General features: G+C 35.7%; 1 protein-coding gene, 1 long non-coding RNA gene and 2 pseudogenes across 2 annotated transcripts in view; 2 read left to right on the plus strand and 2 right to left on the minus strand.

The window, feature by feature from the left end:
- LOC107587708 (dynamin-1-like) overlaps positions 1-2,073 on the minus strand; it is a 9,394-nt gene extending 7,321 nt beyond the window's left edge. Inside the window, exons 1-6 of the mRNA XM_016275592.1 lie at positions 2,064-2,073; positions 1,900-1,995; positions 1,332-1,481; positions 999-1,202; positions 759-868; positions 362-375 (exon numbers count right to left, since the gene is read on the minus strand). Coding sequence (XP_016131078.1) covers positions 362-375; positions 759-868; positions 999-1,202; positions 1,332-1,481; positions 1,900-1,995; positions 2,064-2,073 — 584 coding nt within the window. The remainder of the gene's footprint in view (positions 1-361; positions 376-758; positions 869-998; positions 1,203-1,331; positions 1,482-1,899; positions 1,996-2,063) is intronic.
- Positions 2,074-4,979: 2,906 nt separating this feature from the next.
- On the minus strand, positions 4,980-5,313 carry LOC107587730 (uncharacterized). Its single transcript, XR_001609501.1, has 2 exons — positions 5,223-5,313; positions 4,980-5,028 (listed from the first exon to the last, which is right to left on the minus strand). It is a non-coding gene; the product is annotated as an uncharacterized lncRNA (long non-coding RNA).
- A 2,909-nt stretch (positions 5,314-8,222) lies between these two features.
- On the plus strand, positions 8,223-14,727 carry LOC107587709 (cip1-interacting zinc finger protein-like; annotated as a pseudogene).
- Positions 14,728-15,208: 481 nt separating this feature from the next.
- LOC107587710 (surfeit locus protein 4 pseudogene) lies at positions 15,209-17,810 on the plus strand (annotated as a pseudogene).
- Positions 17,811-18,686: the final 876 nt, after the last annotated feature.

The following is an 18,686-nucleotide window of genomic DNA, read 5'->3' on the forward strand; positions in this document are numbered from 1 at the left end:
ATATATATATACATATATATATATTATTATGCAAGTAAAGAATGTGACAGTGTTTACATGTGCCAAATACAGAATCCCATGGACCAAACATATAACATAAAAGTAAGAGACATAGGCCAAGTAAAGAAAGTGGCAATATTTACATGTGCCAAATATAGACTCACTTGGACAAACAAACATATATACTGATAGCCAACATTACAAGTCCATTCTGATTAGCTCCTGTATTTGCATTCATGTGTCTGTGAGCATGCATGTGTGTGTGTGTGTGTGTGTGTGTGTGAGAGTGTCATTGTGTCTAGAGGTGGGGGAGGAAGCATACAAATGAAATAGTATCTTAAAAGATTAATAACAGATATACTGTAAGTAGTATAACTTTAAAAAAAGAAGAAAAAAGACAACAAATGTTATTAGCAACAATATTAATAATAACCATAATAATAATAATAATAATTTCATTAAGACTGGGAAATGCTCAGAACTATTTGAAATATTATTACATTTTAAAATAACTATTTTTTATTTTAATATACTTTCAAATTTAAAAACCAAACTCCATCATAACTTAAAAATATATATTTTTCCAATTCACAGGGATTTTGCATCTAATGACTAATGACTATTTAGAGCATAAATAAAAAAAATAATAATAATATTCTCTACACTCTTTCAGGCCTAGGAATGTTCATTGTTATTTACAAATTTTTCATGACCACCCTCTATTTATGTGGAAAGAGTATGAAGCTTTCTCTTTGTACTCTGACTTTACCTCTACGTAAAGGAAGAAGCTTGTTCTCCAGGATGTCACGCGCATCAGTTCCTTCATCCATTAGATCCAATTTAGTGATCACACCTATAGTTCTCAAACCTACTCAGAAAAACACTCACACATTGATGCATGATCAGATAAAGTTTTTACAAATCTCTCATCAAGGTATGTCTGCAAATAGGCAATTATTTTAGAACATGTTTTTAGTCATTGCTGGATGATAACCCACCCTGAGGGTCCACCTCCTTGGCAATCTTGAGGGCATCTGAGTTGGCCAGGTCAGAGTTGGCCAGAGACACAGCCAGCAACAAGCAGTTCTCCTTAGTCACAAACTGCATTAGCATATCCCTGATCTGAAACTCAATGTCAGATGTCTGGTCACCTACCGGCACTTTGGTCATTCCAGGCAAGTCCACATGGGTGAGATTCAAAACTGGTAATGAAAACAAGGGGTGACACGATTATATGTGATATTTCACAATGCATGCTTATACGCAACAGAATATTTAGATCTGGTTAAATGGTTAAATAACTCCCTCTGTATGTGCGTGAATGTAAGTACCATGAGGCGAATAGACATGCAAACTGAGAGGGACTGGTGAAATGCCTTTGTTTTGGCCAGTGAGGCGATCTGTTTCTGCCTCAATCTCCTGACGAACCTCATCAAAATCTGTAAACTTCTTCCCTTTGCATTGCAAAAACTCAGCATATTCTGGAAATAAGCCATTAGAAAAGACCATTTTACAAAACTGCTTTTTAGTTTTGCCTTAAAGGAATACTTCACCCAAAAATAAAGGTTTGCTGAAAATTGGAACAAACACATAGCTGTTCACTTCACAAGATGTGAATTAATGGACTGGAGTCTTATGGATTTTTGTGGTGTTTTTTTATCAGCTGTTTTGACTCTCATTCTGACGGCACCCATTCACTGCAGAGGATACATTGGTGAGCAAGTGATGTAATGCTAAATTCCTCCAAATCTTTTCTGATGAATAAACAAACTCATCTATATCTTGGATGGCCTGAGTAAATTTTCAGCAAAATGTAATTTCTGTGTGACCTATTCCTTAAAATCATGCATTTAAAAACTATAAAGATTGGCATCCTTCTAAGGCAAGCACGGTATTTACCAGTAGGGCAGTTGATGAGCTGCAGCACTAGGGGGCGCCGAGTGACAATACCAGAGCCACGAGGCAGAAAATCCCTAAAAAGAACATGAGGCAGCACTCATTGAATCGCATCTGTTTTTATATGCAAAGTATGTCAAAGTGAATATCTAGCATACAAATATTACATATAGACATGTACATTTTCTTTTTTTTAAACCTGAAGAATAAATAAGCAATGCTAAAATGTTTAATAATTTTATAAAGTCATGCTGCTATGTTTAAAACTGCTTTTACAAGTCAAAAAAAAGGTCATACATTTAAATACTGTGAATAAAAACTCCAATGATGACTCTGTTTGTTCACACTAAAACAGCTCATTCTGAAAAACAGATGTACTGACTTAATTAAAAACATGTCAGTGCTAGTGCTGCTCTGGCAATTGATTGCATAACACATTTTTGTGCTTGTTCTAGACTTTAGTAGCATTAGTTCAATTGTATATTTGCAACTAGGCCTTTCTTAGTAATGGGATTTGGAGATATAGGGTTGAAGAACGAGCACTCTAAGGAGTGTGAGAGTGTGCCGTATGAATTCTGGCCATTTGGCAGAAATGCTTCCAACATTAGTGGATATGTTTAGAATAAAAAAACAAACAAACATGTAATTGCATTTCACTACTGACCACCTTTACGGATTTCAAAGACTGGATGGTTTAAAATAGCCTCTAATCTCTCTTTCTTTAGGTAGCTAATATAATTTACATTATTTTTACAGTGCAGTTATGTCATTCATATTGACTGTGCTAACATAATAAAGCAATTATGATGATTATATACAGATATCTTATCATAATAGGTTCTCAAATAATCAGCATCTCTTATCATCCTCTTTAAATCTCCAATTTGTTTGATTAATAAATTAGGCCATAGACTTCTTTTTAATTTTAGGACTGCTGTGAATTAATTAGGTTCAGTAGTTGTCATTTGATATCCATCCACACAGTCCATATTTTGCAGGATATAAGGAAAGCCTACATATAGCGGTACTTCATACCTTACATATTTATTTACATTGAAAAGGGTCTAGAACAGACAAATACTGGGAAAATACTTCTGACAATTTTTTTTATTTATAGAAAAGCAGCAAAAATCTAGTCTTTGTTCACTGTTTGTCATAACAACTACGGCTTGCTGTCCCTATACAAGAGTTAGTTATCTGCAGTAGATCTTTACACTACTTGAATAGGGCACAACATTTTTTTATCCATATTTTTCATAATACAATCACAGTGCATAAAATTGTGGACATGTAGAATAGGTAAGTAAAGCATACACTACCATTCCAGAGTTTGGGGATTGGTAATATTTTTCAAACAACAGAACTCTTTATTGAGGATACTTATACAACTATTTATTTAAATCTCTATTGAGAAAGTGAATAGAAAAAAAAACCAGGACCCATGACCGCTGCAAAAAAAAGCACTGTTGTGCTCTATTTAAAAACAAAAAAGCCTGGAACCAAACATTTCCAAATACCCATGACCAGCTTAATGCTGCACTTCCAATTTATTGACCCACACACACTGTGTCTTATCTGCTCTTGCAGGCTGTTTAATGACATTCATACAGCAGCTGTGATATCCTGCTGCTTTCTGCCGGATTGCACCAACATGTAATTAATTGTCACGTCATCATGGTGATAGGCCACATCAGCATGTGCCTCCGTTTTAAAGGCCATGTCTCATTCACAATGACATCTGTCTAATAAACCATAATGGTCAGCGTGGATGAGCTCATGTTCGTTCAGCTGATTCACAAGTCCAAAGAACAGTTTGTCAGCATGCCATGGAAATTATTTAAGAATGAAAGAAACATCAGCTAAGATATTTTAAAGAATGTCTCAACTGTTTTGTCCATACAAATATGGGGTCCAAAAAAAAAGTGGACCAAATATATATATATATATTTGGTCCACTTTTTTTTTGGACCCCATATTTAAAATAAAAAAATATATATTTTTTATAAAAATGCCATTTTCTTTCTTAAAGGGACAGTTCACTCAAAAATCACAATTCTGTCATCATTTACTCACCCTCAAGTTTTTCCAAATATGCATGAATTTTCTCACAAAAAAAAGATATTTTAAAGAATATTGGTAACCAAATAGTTTCTGGTCCCCATCGACTTCCATAGTATTTTTTTTTCCATAATATGGAAGTCAGTGGAGACCTATTGACTCAATGTGGGAGACTTTGGTTACACACATTGTTCAAAACTTAAGGCTAAATGATGATGACAGAATATTCATTTATAGGTGAAGTATTCCTTTAAATATCACTTCTTCACTCTCATATCATCTCAAACCTTTGAAATATCTTACAAATATCTCGATTTCAAAGGTTTAAAACAACTCGAGGGTGAGTAAATGATATTTAAAGGGATACTTCACCCAAAAATTTAAATTCTGTCATCAATCAAATGATTTTCGGGTGAACTGTCCCTTTAAGGGCCACATATGTAGTATTACAGTTGTGAAAACTGTAAATCTAGCAAGGCAACACACCACATTTCATGCCAAACAGTGGTCCTCGTACAGCATTGTGAAGTCTGTCCTTGTTAGACCTGTCACGATAACAACTTTTTGTTGTGCGATATATTCCCCCAGAAATAATTGCGATAAGCGATATTATTGTCATTTTAAAGACCATTTTATGCCACTGAATATATAATCAATATAACAGCATAATAATGCACGAAGGCCTACACACTTCCAAATGACAAAAAAAATAAATATTTTTAAGAATATCTAGATCATGGAAATTAAGTATCAAAATATTAGATACCTTAAAAAATCTAAATACACAGTAAATAAACATTTTCTAGCAAAAAGTGCAAAGTAACGAGTAAAAAAAAGAAAAATGCTCAAAGAACTTGTATGAAGATTTTTCCATCTACAGATTTTTCCCCAACCTTCTTTTCTCTGTAAATTAAGGGTGCACACTATTGCTAAAAAACACAATCACTACTTAGCAGTCAGATGTCCGTACGCACAAAGGCACAGCTCCCTATACAAGGCCATATCTGCAGATGAAACTTTTTTTTTAGAAGCATTTTTTTTTTAATTTGAACTAGCACCTCGTGACTACACCACCTTTTGTACGAGAAGTTGCAAAAGACACAGGCGCAAGTGGAGTGTACAAAACATGGTGACATTAATTTTTAAGTAAATATAATGGGCGATATTGCGTCATCAAAATTTATTGAGGTCATGTACTGTACATATATTGCGCGATAAGTCGATATATTGAGTATTGTATTTGAACTAGCACCTCGTGACTACACCACCTTTTGTACGAGAAGTTGCAAAAGACACGGGCGCAAGTGGAGTGTACAAAACATGGTGACATTAATTTTTAAGTAAATATAATGGGCGATATTGCGTCATCAAAATTTATTGAGGTCATGTACTGTACATATATTGCGCGATAAGTCGATATATTGAGTATTGCGACAGGCCTAGTCCTTGTAACAGCTGTGAGCATTGTACTGCCAGTCAGTGGATCTGTTTGTGGCTGACAAGCTTGACAGACTCTTTAGTGTCCACAGAGCTCACAGTGTAGCGTGACCAACAACACTGAAAGAAGGCCCTGCTGAATAACAATGAAGGTCTACGTGGCAGTGACGAACGTCACAAAGTTACGAGCTAGACTTAATAGCAACCTGCCAATGATGAGGATATATGCATGTTTTGAGTCAAATACAAACACTGGGTTCCTTTTGACCCATAAAACAAACATCCCTGATGGAGATACAAGCTTAAACCAGCCTAACGTGGTTTGCTGGTCTTATTTGGTCTCTCCACAAGTGTGCAGCTGGTCTACCAGCCTGAGATACTTACAAGTGCCTAAAGCTATCAAACCAGACCAGATTGAAGAGTTCGATGGCCCGCAAGATTAGCAAAACACATTAGGTTGGTTTAAGCTGTTTTCCTCATCAGAGACCTAATAAGATAATTAGATTTGAATTTCCTGAAACAAATAACACCACTTGCAAAGGGGCAGTGTTAGTAGTTTAAGCATCAGAGACGCATTGTTGTTGTCATGACACTTAGAATACATGTTATTTTCTATCAGCTGTGCAATTCACCATGAAATAAATCCAAGAAAATATGCATTTTAAAAAATGCATTATTACAATTATTATAAATGCATATATTACAATGACAATTACTCATATTTTGAAATGTGAACATTCTAACAAATGCCAAGTCAATGATAGATGTTCTTACTTTAATCTTAAATTTCTTTTAAGAATTTACTTTTAAGTAGGAAACAAAGTTTAAACAAAGTTTAAATGGAGCTGAATTAATTGCTTACTCTACAATTTCTCTCATATACTCACTATGTGAGTATTATGTGTATAGTCAGAATCCTGAAGGAATGCTAATAGAATTTCGTGCATAAGTTGAAACCAATATTATTGGGACAATTTAATCCTTTAATTGGTTAGGTCACCCAAAATGAAAATTCTGTCATCATTTACTCACTCTCATGTTGTTCCAAACTCGTATTTGATTACATCTTTTGTTCATGCAATGAAAGTGAATGTTGACTGAGGCTGTCATTTTGCCTTTTGTGGTACATGGAAAGAAGTAATACAGGTTTGGAACAACATTAGGTTAAAGAAATGATGACAAAATTTGAATTGTATGTGTTTTATATATATATATATATATATATATATATATATATATGTTAATTTCTATGATTCTCTAAGACAGATCAACTCTTGCTTAAACTGAAATTTCATTCCATTCCATTTTTCATAACTAAGCGTAATGTTGGTCGTACACAAGCAAATTCTGCTATGGATGTGCACTACCATTCAAAATTATATATTAACAAAAGTTATATATAAATCATTCATTTAAAGATCAGTGTCTCTTACAAGTAATAGTGTGGCCACTTGGTTCATATAATCATAGCCAAATCAAGACCACCTTTTGAAAGAACAGATTTTGAAAGAACTGTCCTTGGTCCTGAAAACAAGCAAAGCTCAACTGGCTATGAGCCAGACACAAAACAATGATGCTGTTAAAAGATAAAGGATGGTAATTAGTAAACCTGGGGCAGGTACAGGAATATATTGGATAAAATATGTGCAATAAAACGGCAAGAATCAAATAAGGTGATGTAGAGCTTATCAACAGCTTACTCACTGAGGACTGGAGTAGTGGCTGCTGAAAATGCAGCTTTACCATTGCAGAAATAAATTATATATGTATATATATATATATATATATATATTTTTTTTTAATAAATTTAAATTAAATAATTTGTTTTAAAATGCAGAATACTTTTTAACTACTTTTTTTCATTTTATGTTTTATTTTCATTTTAACTTGTCACATGGCTTACAATATGGCTGACAAATTTCTAGTGGTTTACAGTAATTAATTTTTTTTTCTTTTTAAAATTTAAAACATTTCAATGAAATAAAGTTCCTTGATTATTATGATGAGATATAATGAGAGTATAGTTCCTAGCCATATCGGCCTAGAAAATTGCGTTGTCTTAGTACACGATGTGAAAAATATCGAAGCTCTTTGGTCATTTTTGAGCGAGATGCTAACGGTCTAATCAGATTCAATGATCTATGCTAAGCTACAGCTAAAAGTGCTGCCGCCAGACCCGGAGATCGGCTGAATGGATTCGAAAATGGTAAAACTCAACTGTTTAACTCTAAGTGAGTTGGAAAATGAGCCTATTTTCAAAAATAGTGGAGTGTTCCTTTAATGCCATCTAATGATTCTTGTTCTAACTATGTCTGACAAGATTTTTTTTACACTTAATTACATTTTTTCTGTAAATCTGTCCTTCACAGCTTCGTTTTTGTTCATGTCAAGAATTAAACATGCCGCCTCCCTGACTAAGGTCTATATATCATCGTATTACTGCAAATAAAATTTGTATGATCACATGGCTTGTATTTTTTGTATCAATGTGAGTGAAATTTTGCATCAAAGCAAGTTAAATTTGCATTGAAGCAGATCAAATCTTTGTTTTTAAATTGTATCTTGAATTTGTTTTAAATGCCTTTTACGTTATGTTCTTATTATTGCTGATAAAGCAGTAATAAGAACACAATGTTTTATAATTAAGGATTTTTATCTGTTTTGATTGTTTATTTGTGTCAATTGAGATGAAGCATTGCATGTTTCACTTTTTTTCTTTATTTCTTTCTTTCTTTCTTTTATTTAAGAAGAATTCAGTGCAGAAAGAAAGAGAATGTGCTAAACACAGCTGAGAAATGTAATCAACAAACGAGAAAAACAAATACGGAGACATGGGAAAAATAGGTGAGTACACATTAAACACTTGAGGAGATGCTTCTACACTTAAAGTTTTATATTCATTATAAAATGTGTTGTCAAATTATATGTAAAGATTCTCAATGCACAAATTTTGTGTTCCTTCTCATACACTAAATGATCCCAAAGGTACTGTTGGACAAATTCATTCTTCAGTCCCAGAACAAGGAGAGCCTTCTTTGAAGAAAACACAGAGCTCAGAGGTAATCGTCAATAAATAGAATTTTAAAGCAGACAGACTGAAATGAATCAGTGCAGTGTTTGTGTTTCATGTGACATTCTCACAAGAATTCATTTGGACAGACCGAATGAACTGGAGGAAGAGTCTGCAAATGGAGATAAGATGCAGCAGCCACCAAAAGCAATCTCAGCAAACATTTGAGACCATGAAGGTATTTTGTGACTGGTACGGCATTCTGTGTTTGTCTCTTTAGCCTCAGGCAAACTACACGTCGACTGAGAAAATGTCTGAGAGGATGATAACGGCACTGCACAGCTTGAAGAAGACCGTGTGGATCAGAACAGAGCAGCAGAGGTGAAGTCTCCCAGCATCAGTAACATTCCCAATAACATCAGTACATCAGTTTTAAATAATAATTTGACACTTAATACTTTCCAGGGACCCTCAGAAAAGTAACATGTAACATGTATGTTATGTTGTGCTGCTCAAGAAACATTATACACTACCATTCAAACTTTCGAGGTCAGTAAGATTTTTTAAATGTTTTTGAAAGAAGTCTCTTATCCTCACCAAGGCTGCATTTATTTGCTCAAAATACAGTAAAACAGTAATATTGTGAAATATTATTATAATTTAAAACAACTGGTTTCTATTAAAAAATAAATAAATTTTAATTAATTAATTATTTCTGTGATGGCAGAGCTGAATTTCCAGCAGTCATTCAGTGTCACATGATCCTTCAGAAATCATTCTAATATGCTAATTTGCTGCGTAAGAAACATTACTTATTATTATCAATGTTAAACAGTTGTGCTGCTTAATATTTTTGTGGAAAATATTATGGATATTTTTTTCTGGGAAGTTCAAAAGGAAAGCATTTATTTGAAATCAATTTTTTCTTATCTATTTAATGCATCCTTGCTGAATAAAAATATTAATTTGACCCCAGACTTTTAAATGGTAGTGTATGTGTTAGCATAAGGCTATAGGTGTTATAGAATCGCTTACCAACCTTGTCTGTGTAAAGCTTTGTCCAGTCTTTTAGCTTCTGGTGTAACTGTATCTGTAAAACACTGTTTACCCATAGGAGTTATATCATAACAAGACATTATCCACTTTAAAAAGAACTACACCTGAACTTAATCAGCAGGAGTTTATATTGTATTGAACCTGGAATACTTGTTTAACAAGAGCTGTGTCGTTCAGGTGCAGGGTGTTGGTATGTCTCTGAAGGTGACCATCCAGCATAGCAGTGAGAGTCGAGCCTTCAGCACTTCACCTGAAGAGATGGCAGCAGGTGCAGGCCGTGAGGGCGAGAAAGAGAGAAGCAAACACACAGTCAAATTCACCTGCTATATTTGTAACATCACCTGTCCTGACCAGCAAGTGAGATTTTACTATACGTTAACGAGGTGATGAGTCGGTTGATCATGGTGTTCAGTGAAGTGTTTGACCTCTGCAGGGCTTCCAGACTCACATGATGAGTTTAGATCACCAGCTGCGTATGATGGAAATTAAGCGTCTGTGCAACACCTGTCTGGCCACACTGTTACCACAAGCCCAGGAGTCCCTGCAGGGCACAAACAGGTAAGTGATGCTTTCCACTCTTTAGAGGTGTAGTGTGTACATTTAACTTAGTTATGAATGAATGAATGAATGATGCATTTATATAGCACTTTATTGTGTATTGTTGTACACCCAAAGCGCTTTACAATCATGTGGGGGGGGTCTCTCCTCAACCATCACCAGTGTGCAGCATCCACCTGACAAGACATTATCCACTTTAAAAAGAACTACACCTGAACTTAATCAGCAGGAGTTTATATTGTATTGAACCTGGAATACTTGTTTAACAAGAGCTGTGTCGTTCAGGTGCAGGGTGTTGGTATGTCTCTAAAGGTGACCATCCAGCATAGCAGTGAGAGTCGAGCCTTCAGCACTTCACCTGAAGAGATGGCAGCAGGTGCAGGCCGTGAGGGCGAGAAAGAGAGAAGCAAACACAGTCAAATTCACCTGCTATATTTGTAACGTCACCTGTCCTGACCAGCAAGTGAGATTTTACTATACGTTAACGAGGTGATGAGTCGGTTGATCATGGTGTTCAGTGAAGTGTTTGACCTCTGCAGGGCTTCCAGACTCACATGATGAGTTTAGATCACCAGCTGCATATGATGGAAATCAAGCGTCTGTGCAACACCTGTCTGGCCACACTGTTACCACAAGCCCAGGAGTCCCTGCAGGGCACAAACAGGTAAGTGATGCTTTCCACTCTTTAGAGGTGTAGTGTGTACATTTAACTTAGTTATGAATGAATGAATGAATGATGCATTTATATAGCACTTTATTGTGTATTGTTGTACACCCAAAGCGCTTTACAATCATGTGGGGGGGGTCTCTCCTCAACCATCACCAGTGTGCAGCATCCACCTGAATGATGCGACGGCAGCCACAGGACAACGGCGCCAGTGCACTCACCACACACCAGCTACAGGTGGAGAGGAGAGAAAGTCATAGAGCCAATCAAGTGGATGGGGATTATTAGGAGGCCATGATTGACAAAGGCCAGGGGGGCAGTTTTGGCCAGGACACTGGGGTTACACCCCTACTCTTTACAAGAAGTGCCATGGGATTTTTAATGACCACAGAGAGTCAGGACCTCGGTTTAACGTCTCATTCGAAAGATGTACAAACAAACACTGCAGCACTGTCAGAATGGTTTTGAGTCAGTGATGGTCTGAGATACCCAAGATAAGGAAGGAAATTTTAAAAAATCTAGTTTAAATCAATTCTCTAATCTTTGTGTTCATGTTGGTTTCGTACATTTTTGGAAAATATTTATACTATTTTAAAACTTTGATTTAATGACTCTAAACATAGTGTATCAAATAAAAAGTGGCAAAATAATTTCATAGCACCTTTATTTTCTTGTTTTGTTTGGTACAAACAAACACTGCAGCACTGTCAGAATGGTTTTGAGTCAGTGACGGTCTGAGATACCCAAGATAAGGAAGGAAATTTTAAAAAATCTAGTTTAAATCAATTCTCTAATCTTTGTGTTCAGGTTGGTTTCGTACATTTTTGGAAAATATTTATACTATTTTAAAACTTTGATTTAATGACTCTAAACATAGTGTATCAAGTAAAAAGTGGCAAAATAATTTCATAGCACCTTTATTTTCTTGTTTTGTTTGATATGTTTTATAATATAAATTCTTTTTATACTGCCATAACTTATTTTTTTGAGTAATAACAAGCTAAAAAAAATAAGTCAAGTAATTTCTAAAATTGAAAACATTTTATTCATTTCTATAGTCAACTGAATCACAGCAGGCACTTACACAATTTAGGCTGTTGATTAAACTGCATATTTTCACAGTCAAATGTCATAGACAACATCAGTTTTGCCATATTATCAATGTTGAAAACATTTGTACTTTCTAATACTTTTGGGGAAACTGTGACACATTTTTCAGGATTCTTCGATGAATAGAAAGTTCAAAAGAACAGCATTTATTTGACAGATGTTTTTGTAACAATGTAAAGGTCTTTACAGTCACCTTTGATGATTTTAATGCATCCTTGCTGAATAAAACCCCAAATCTACAGTAATTTGTTAGTGTAGTGTATGTAACTCACATTTTTAAAAAATTAAATATTAAGTATTCCATTGCATATTGTTAAAAGAAAATGACAACACAACACTGCATTTAGAACACAGCCGTTTTTTGCTCTGTAACAGAGAGAGGAGGATGGGTCATCAGCGATGGTGTCCAAACTGCCAGTGTCATTTGTCTGGTGACCTCATCGAGCACAGACGAACTAAGAAACACAAGGTGATCGCAACGTTAACAAAAATACCACCAAATCTAATCACCACAGAAATATCCACATGTACTTGAGGAGCAGCGTTTTAACCACTAACTATATGAAAATGCTATGTCTTGTCTCCTCATTAGATGGCAAAAGTGTCCTCAAGACCTTTCTGTACCCTGTGTGAGCGCCACTTTAGAACTCCTCGCAAGTTTGTTGAGCATATGAAGTCTCCTGAGCACAAACAGAGGGTTGAGGAGGTTTGTATGGGTTTTTCGTAGACATTTTAATGCAAAATGCATGAAATGACATTAATAAAACGTATTTCTTTCAACATTACAGTTAAGAAATGAGGGTGGCCCAGAGGTTATGGAGGAGCTCATAACTGTGGATGCTGTTGGCTGCTTCGAAGGGAAGATGATTATGAGGAGGATAGAAATGAAGAAGAGATTGCAGTGTTTGAGAAGGTTAGTTGCATGACATCTTGTGCTTTCCTAAATTTGAGTCTATTTTGGAGTTTTTTTACTTGAATTTTGTTCATAGCATCCTGCTCATACGGATATGGCTCTTGAAGAGACGATTGATTATGAGGCATATGATCCAGACACACATTATTGTGAGTGCTGGGCTTCAAGCACTTCTCTAGAGTAGACTGTCAAAGAATAGTTTGTGAGTAAGTTAATCTGACTGATCTGACTGCTTTCTGACCCTCAGGCACTAGTTTTGTGGTCCCTGTAGCTGGTTTCCTCTGTAAGCTGTGTCATAAATTCTACAACTTTGAGTCTTCTGCACGAGAAACTCACTGCAGATCTCTTATGCACTTCCAGAACTTACAGGTGAAGAAGAAGAGGGAATTTGACATTAGAATTTAGTGGTATATATGGTATCTACAGTTATTCCTTAATGTGTTTGCCATTTAAGAGGCGAGCAACTCTGAAATCAGCTGTTGCAATTTCTTTAAACCTACACCACTGTTCAAGTAAGATTTTTCAAATGTTTTTAATGTTTTAATCTCTTAGGCTCACCAAGGCTGGATTTATTTGATTAAAAAAAAACAGTAAAATAAATAAATACATAAATAAATAAAGTAAAATTGTTAAATATCTTTCATTTAAAATACTTGTTTTCTAATTTAATATAATAATTTAAATGTAATAATTTCCAACATCATTACTCCAGTCTTCAGTGTCACATGATCCTTCAGAAATCATTCTAATATGCTGATTTGCTGCTCAAGAAACATTTCCTATTATTAATGTATAGAAAACTGGTCAAAAGTGACAATATAGACATTTAAAATGTTACAAAAGATTTCTATTTCAAACAAATGCTGTTCTTTTCATTTAAGAATCCTTAAAAAAATCTATCGTCGATTCTACAAAAATATTAAGCAGCAAAAATTGAATAAGAACCATTATCAATAATTGACCACCAATTATAACTGATAATAACTGAGCACAAAATCAGAATGTTAGAATAATTTCTGAAGGACCATGTGACAATGAAGACTGGAATAATGACTGCTTAAAATTCAGCTTTACCTTTACAGGAATTAATTACATTTTAAATATATATTCAAATAGAAAATGGTTATTTTAAATTATATTTTCAATCATTTTTATTAATAAAATAAATAATATTTGACTATTACTGTTTTGCTGTACATTTGATCAAATAAATGCCTTGGTGAGCATAAAAGACTTTTAACATTTTTAATATTTTAATAACTCCAAATATTTGATGGGTAGTATTGTGAATTTTGACATGTCTGAACAGCTCTGTGTGATGGACTGATCAGATCCGTTGAGTGTAATGTGGCTGAGACTGTTGAAAAAGTGACTGTTCAAAAAAAAAATGTTCAGAAAAGTTAATTCAATGCAAAATGCTCCAATTTGTATTTGATTTTCAGAAGCACAATGCCCTGAAGATGCAGAAAAAGGCACCTCAGGATGACTGTGAGAGTGATGTGTCATGTAGCAGCCCGCTGAGCGACCCTCGAGGCCTGGAGCTCACTGCTTCCTGTGCCAGTGGCAGCAGCTAAACCAGATCTCAACAGACCACACGTCAATTTCTCAAGAGAGCGCTTACACTTGAGAAAGCTTAAGCCATCTAAAAGACCTCACAAATCCAAGTCTCTATGCTTAAAAAACTCTGAGGCTCCACAGAGCCCTGCCGTGGTCATGAAGCACTTAATATGTACTCCACACTGTGGCTCAGGGTCAAGCCAACAGTCACACTGCCAAGAAAGCAATAGGCCCAACTCAAGTGTTCAGGTGTTGCACAGAGAATATGTGTCCAGTGAAAAAGAAAAGACATCCTGTGACCCTGTGCATTACGCAGAAGAGCAAGAAAATATGAGCTCAGCATCCACACACAGTTTGTGTCATGCATCACAGTTGAACTCAGAGGAGAACACAGTCAACTGAGCTTAAAGAGACCAAATAAAAAAAAATTATCTTCATGCTCACAGGAGTTCATCACGTGTTTCTGTGAAAGAAAACCATAAAGTAATACTACTTTAAAAAAAAAAAAAAAAAAGGAAAATAATAAAATTCATTTAAATTCATTAATATTGTCAATCTAACTTCCTTTTATTAAATAGCATTTTATATATAATTATAAATAATAGTCATAATTGTTGAACAACAATTTTTTACAGCATTTATTAATCTCGTTGGTGTTGTTAAATGAACTGTAATTAATTGTTAATTCTTATTCATTATTATACATTATTGTTAATACCATTAACTTAATTTAAGGTATGTTTCAGTCACCTCCATTTAACATCGGTTGGGAAAAGGAAGCAAAAACATTAATATCCACAATTTATGTGTAAAAGTAGAACAGATTTCTTGGTTAAAAGTGGACAGATCTTGTGTCCATTTTTCTTTTTCTTTCTTTCTTTTTTTTAATCATAAGAAAATTGTCTAATATTATAGACCAGTAATAGATATAAAAATATACAAGTACATGACTAATGTTTCCATGTACGATTTGGACAAGGTTGTGGACATTCTGAATCTCCCTCGTAACCCCAATCTGAATACTTGGTGACATACATTGTGGTTACATTTTTTCCCCCTCAATTTATTTATTTATTTGCAAACTTGTTAGCAATTGGACAGTCTATGAAAATGAATGCCATTACAAACTGAGAGTAGGCTATTGCTCTATTCTGGCTGCATTAGTACACGTGGCATGCAGATACATGTGTGTCCTACAGGGGGCGACAGAACGACCTGCAGGGCATTATGGGGCGGAGATGGCATTCTAGTACACAGTGCACACACGGACGACGGCAAAGCAAGGCTAGTACGAGACCTGTAACACACCTGCGAGCGGACATAGATATCGATTAAAAGCACACAAACAAGTAAAGGTGTCCTGCAGACGGAAATCGGCTCTTGGATTTCGGTGTCATGGCTCAAAATGATCTGATGGGCAGCGCGGAGGACGTGGCGGATCAGGTGAGAGGACAGAAGGCCCCGCCAGCCAACTTACACAGTAAATCACGGAGACCACACTTCTTTACTAAACAAACGCTTTCTAAGTTCAGGAAAGTCCATGTTTGCGTCTATAGTTCGGGTCATGTTTGCTTGGCTGCAAATGCGGTTTGTTTATTAATTAACTAGTCTTGTGACTAGAACGAAAGAAGGACCGAAGTAACGTTACTAGTGTTAAGATAGTGCTAAGATAGTATGTGTGTGTGTGTGTGTGTGTGTGTGTGTGTATATGTACATATTTATATATTCTAGTTGAGTGAAACTACCTTATGCTTTCTAGGGCTGCTTTCGAGTAACGTACTGATATATGACTGTTTGACAAATATTCATATGTACTGTGTCCTGTGTCACGGTTTCACAGTAGTGTCATGTCTCACTGACTTCCTTTTTCCTAAGTATCTGTGTTTGGTTTTAGATCTTGCAGAACCTGGTGGGCACAGCTCTTATTGTCCTGGTGGCAGTCGGTTTCAAGACTAAACTAGCCGCCCTAACCCTGGTTATCTGGCTGCTGGCTATCAACGTGTATTTCAACGCATTCTGGACCATACCAGGCTACAAGCCCATGCACGACTTCCTTAAGTACGACTTCTTCCAGACTACATCGGTGATCGGAGGCCTTCTGCTGGTAGTAGCACTAGGTCCAGGCGGAGTGTCCATGGATGAGAAGAAGAAAGAGTGGTGAGACAGGACTGAACTCAAACGGCTCACTCGCTCACTCAGTAGTTTGCCGTTTGGCAGCAGCTTTCACAGAAAGCAGGTACACTACTTGGGGAGATAAGAGCCAATTGATACGTGGCCTCACAAACCCCCCAGGACCAACAGAACAACCCGTTCTCCACATCTCATGCACTGTCTGTGTTTTCATCTTGTGTGCTTACTGAATTATTTCTACCAGCACTTTTAGACATATTAGTTTATCATATTTATTTTCTAAGGTTCGGGTCAGATTCTGTTATTTGAGAGCCCCCTTGAAAATCTGAAACATCCGTGTTATAAAAGCTGCGATAATGCTGAACAAATAACAAATGAATCTCCTTTGCCATTTTTCTCTGCCTTTTTTTATTTGGGTGCCAATTGCAAGTCAGCAAACCAAAGACATAACCTTCAGATATATACGTCATTCTGCTTATATCTTCATTTAAGCCATTTAATTGATGATCAAATTAATTTGAAGTAAAATGGAAGGTCGATGTCATTGAGATACATTTTTTTTTTTTGGCCGGTCAGTCGTGTTATGTGTGCGGTCTCTGGGCAGGACTTCAGCTGGTATTGTTTCTGTGTTGAAATCTGTTGCACATGGGTTATTTTAAATGTTTCGATCTCTCCCCGTCAACAGGCCGAACAAGTTAAAGAAGATTTCGCTAAGAGAAATTCTTATTCATATATGTTTTTGAAGTAGTTAAATGTAAAGATGAACCGGTTTAATGGCCATTGCTGTCCATTCTAAAGCTCCATTGGCTTCTCATGTCCGTGTAAGAAGCTGTTAGTTTGTTAGCGTGCTCGCTGTCTGTCTGAAGTTTACAAAAAGTGAATTATAGTGTTTCTCGAAACAAGCAGAGAGTGAGGTTGACAATATTGTAACCCTGTGGTTTGTCCGACTCAGTGTTTATCCTCTTTGTACAAAAAAGAAATAACAGAAAAAATATTGGTTTTCTAAGTGTTTAAAATATTTGTTTTGACATAAAGGGAAAAGAAATTTTTTTTCTTTTTCTTTTTTTTTTTTTTAAGTAATCAATCAATCTGTAGTGATATTCAAAAAACAACCCTTTTGGTGTACATGACATGAAAACAAGATGTATTGTCATTGATGGTGGTTGTCTGAACGTAAGCATAAATAATTTTTGAGCTGTCATATTCAAAACCGTGGTCATCGTGTCAATGTCTCCCAAACCTTCACAGCAAGCAGAAAGTCAAAAGACAATTTCCCCAAACATTCAGCACATAAAATGTGAAGAGGTCAGATTTTGTGTAGGCCTAATTTTTACAGATTCATTAGCCAACGTTGCTTGCACTGAGAATGCTTGACATATCATGAATGTACTACACTTATAAATATATTTTGAAATCTAGAGAAATGGAGTTTTTGTGTCAACTGTATCATGATGTAGCCTGAAAAGCACAGTTTATGTTCCGAAAGGACAGTCAGACTGCTCAGAGTTTGTAAACATGCAGGCTATAAAGGCAAGACCATTACCAGCACTGATGTCAAAATGTTAAGATCATTCAATTGTACTTTAAGGCCTGTTCACACCAAGGACGATAACTATAAAGATAACGATAAAGTAGGGCTGTGCAAAAAACTGAATTCGATTGACAAGCTACAGAAAATTTTCTGTAGCTTGTCAGTGAATTACGCTCCATCTGAACGCATGTGCTGGAGATTTACTACTAATCACAAGAGCGGCTTTACTGACGAGATGTGCATGAAAATCGCATTTGATTTTTTGCGCAGCTTTACGATAAAGATATAGTTCTAAAATTCGTTCTCAATATTAAAGCATGGCAGAGTCCACACCACAGCTATGACTATAAAGGCACAGAGAAAAGACATTGGAATCACTTTCAGAACAATTTTTTCCAGCTGATGAACAACAAAAACATTGACAGCCAATCAGAATCCATCCTGCTGTAACGAGCTCAAGAATTTAAAGCGGCAGACGAGTGTGCGCTTAGAATAAACGGTCTATATGGTCTGCTGGTGTGGACGCTAATATCGTTATCTTTATAGTTATCGTTCTTGGTGTGAACAGGCCTTTAGGATAGGAAAATACATACTTGGACTTATCAACCTTTAAAAGGGAGGAAAGAAATGGTTTGCATATCTTTTGTTGTTTTTGACATTATAGGCCAGATGTCTATAGTTGGTATTTTGCCATTAGTTCATCCGATATCCATATTAGGCATACATAGAGGACCACACAATATACATTACTGTTTAAAAGTCT

The sequence above is a fragment of the Sinocyclocheilus grahami genome, unplaced genomic scaffold, assembly GCF_001515645.1.
Source record: "Sinocyclocheilus grahami isolate Dianchi unplaced genomic scaffold, SAMN03320097.WGS_v1.1 scaffold95.1, whole genome shotgun sequence".
In the NCBI taxonomy this organism is placed as follows: domain Eukaryota; kingdom Metazoa; phylum Chordata; class Actinopteri; order Cypriniformes; family Cyprinidae; genus Sinocyclocheilus; species Sinocyclocheilus grahami.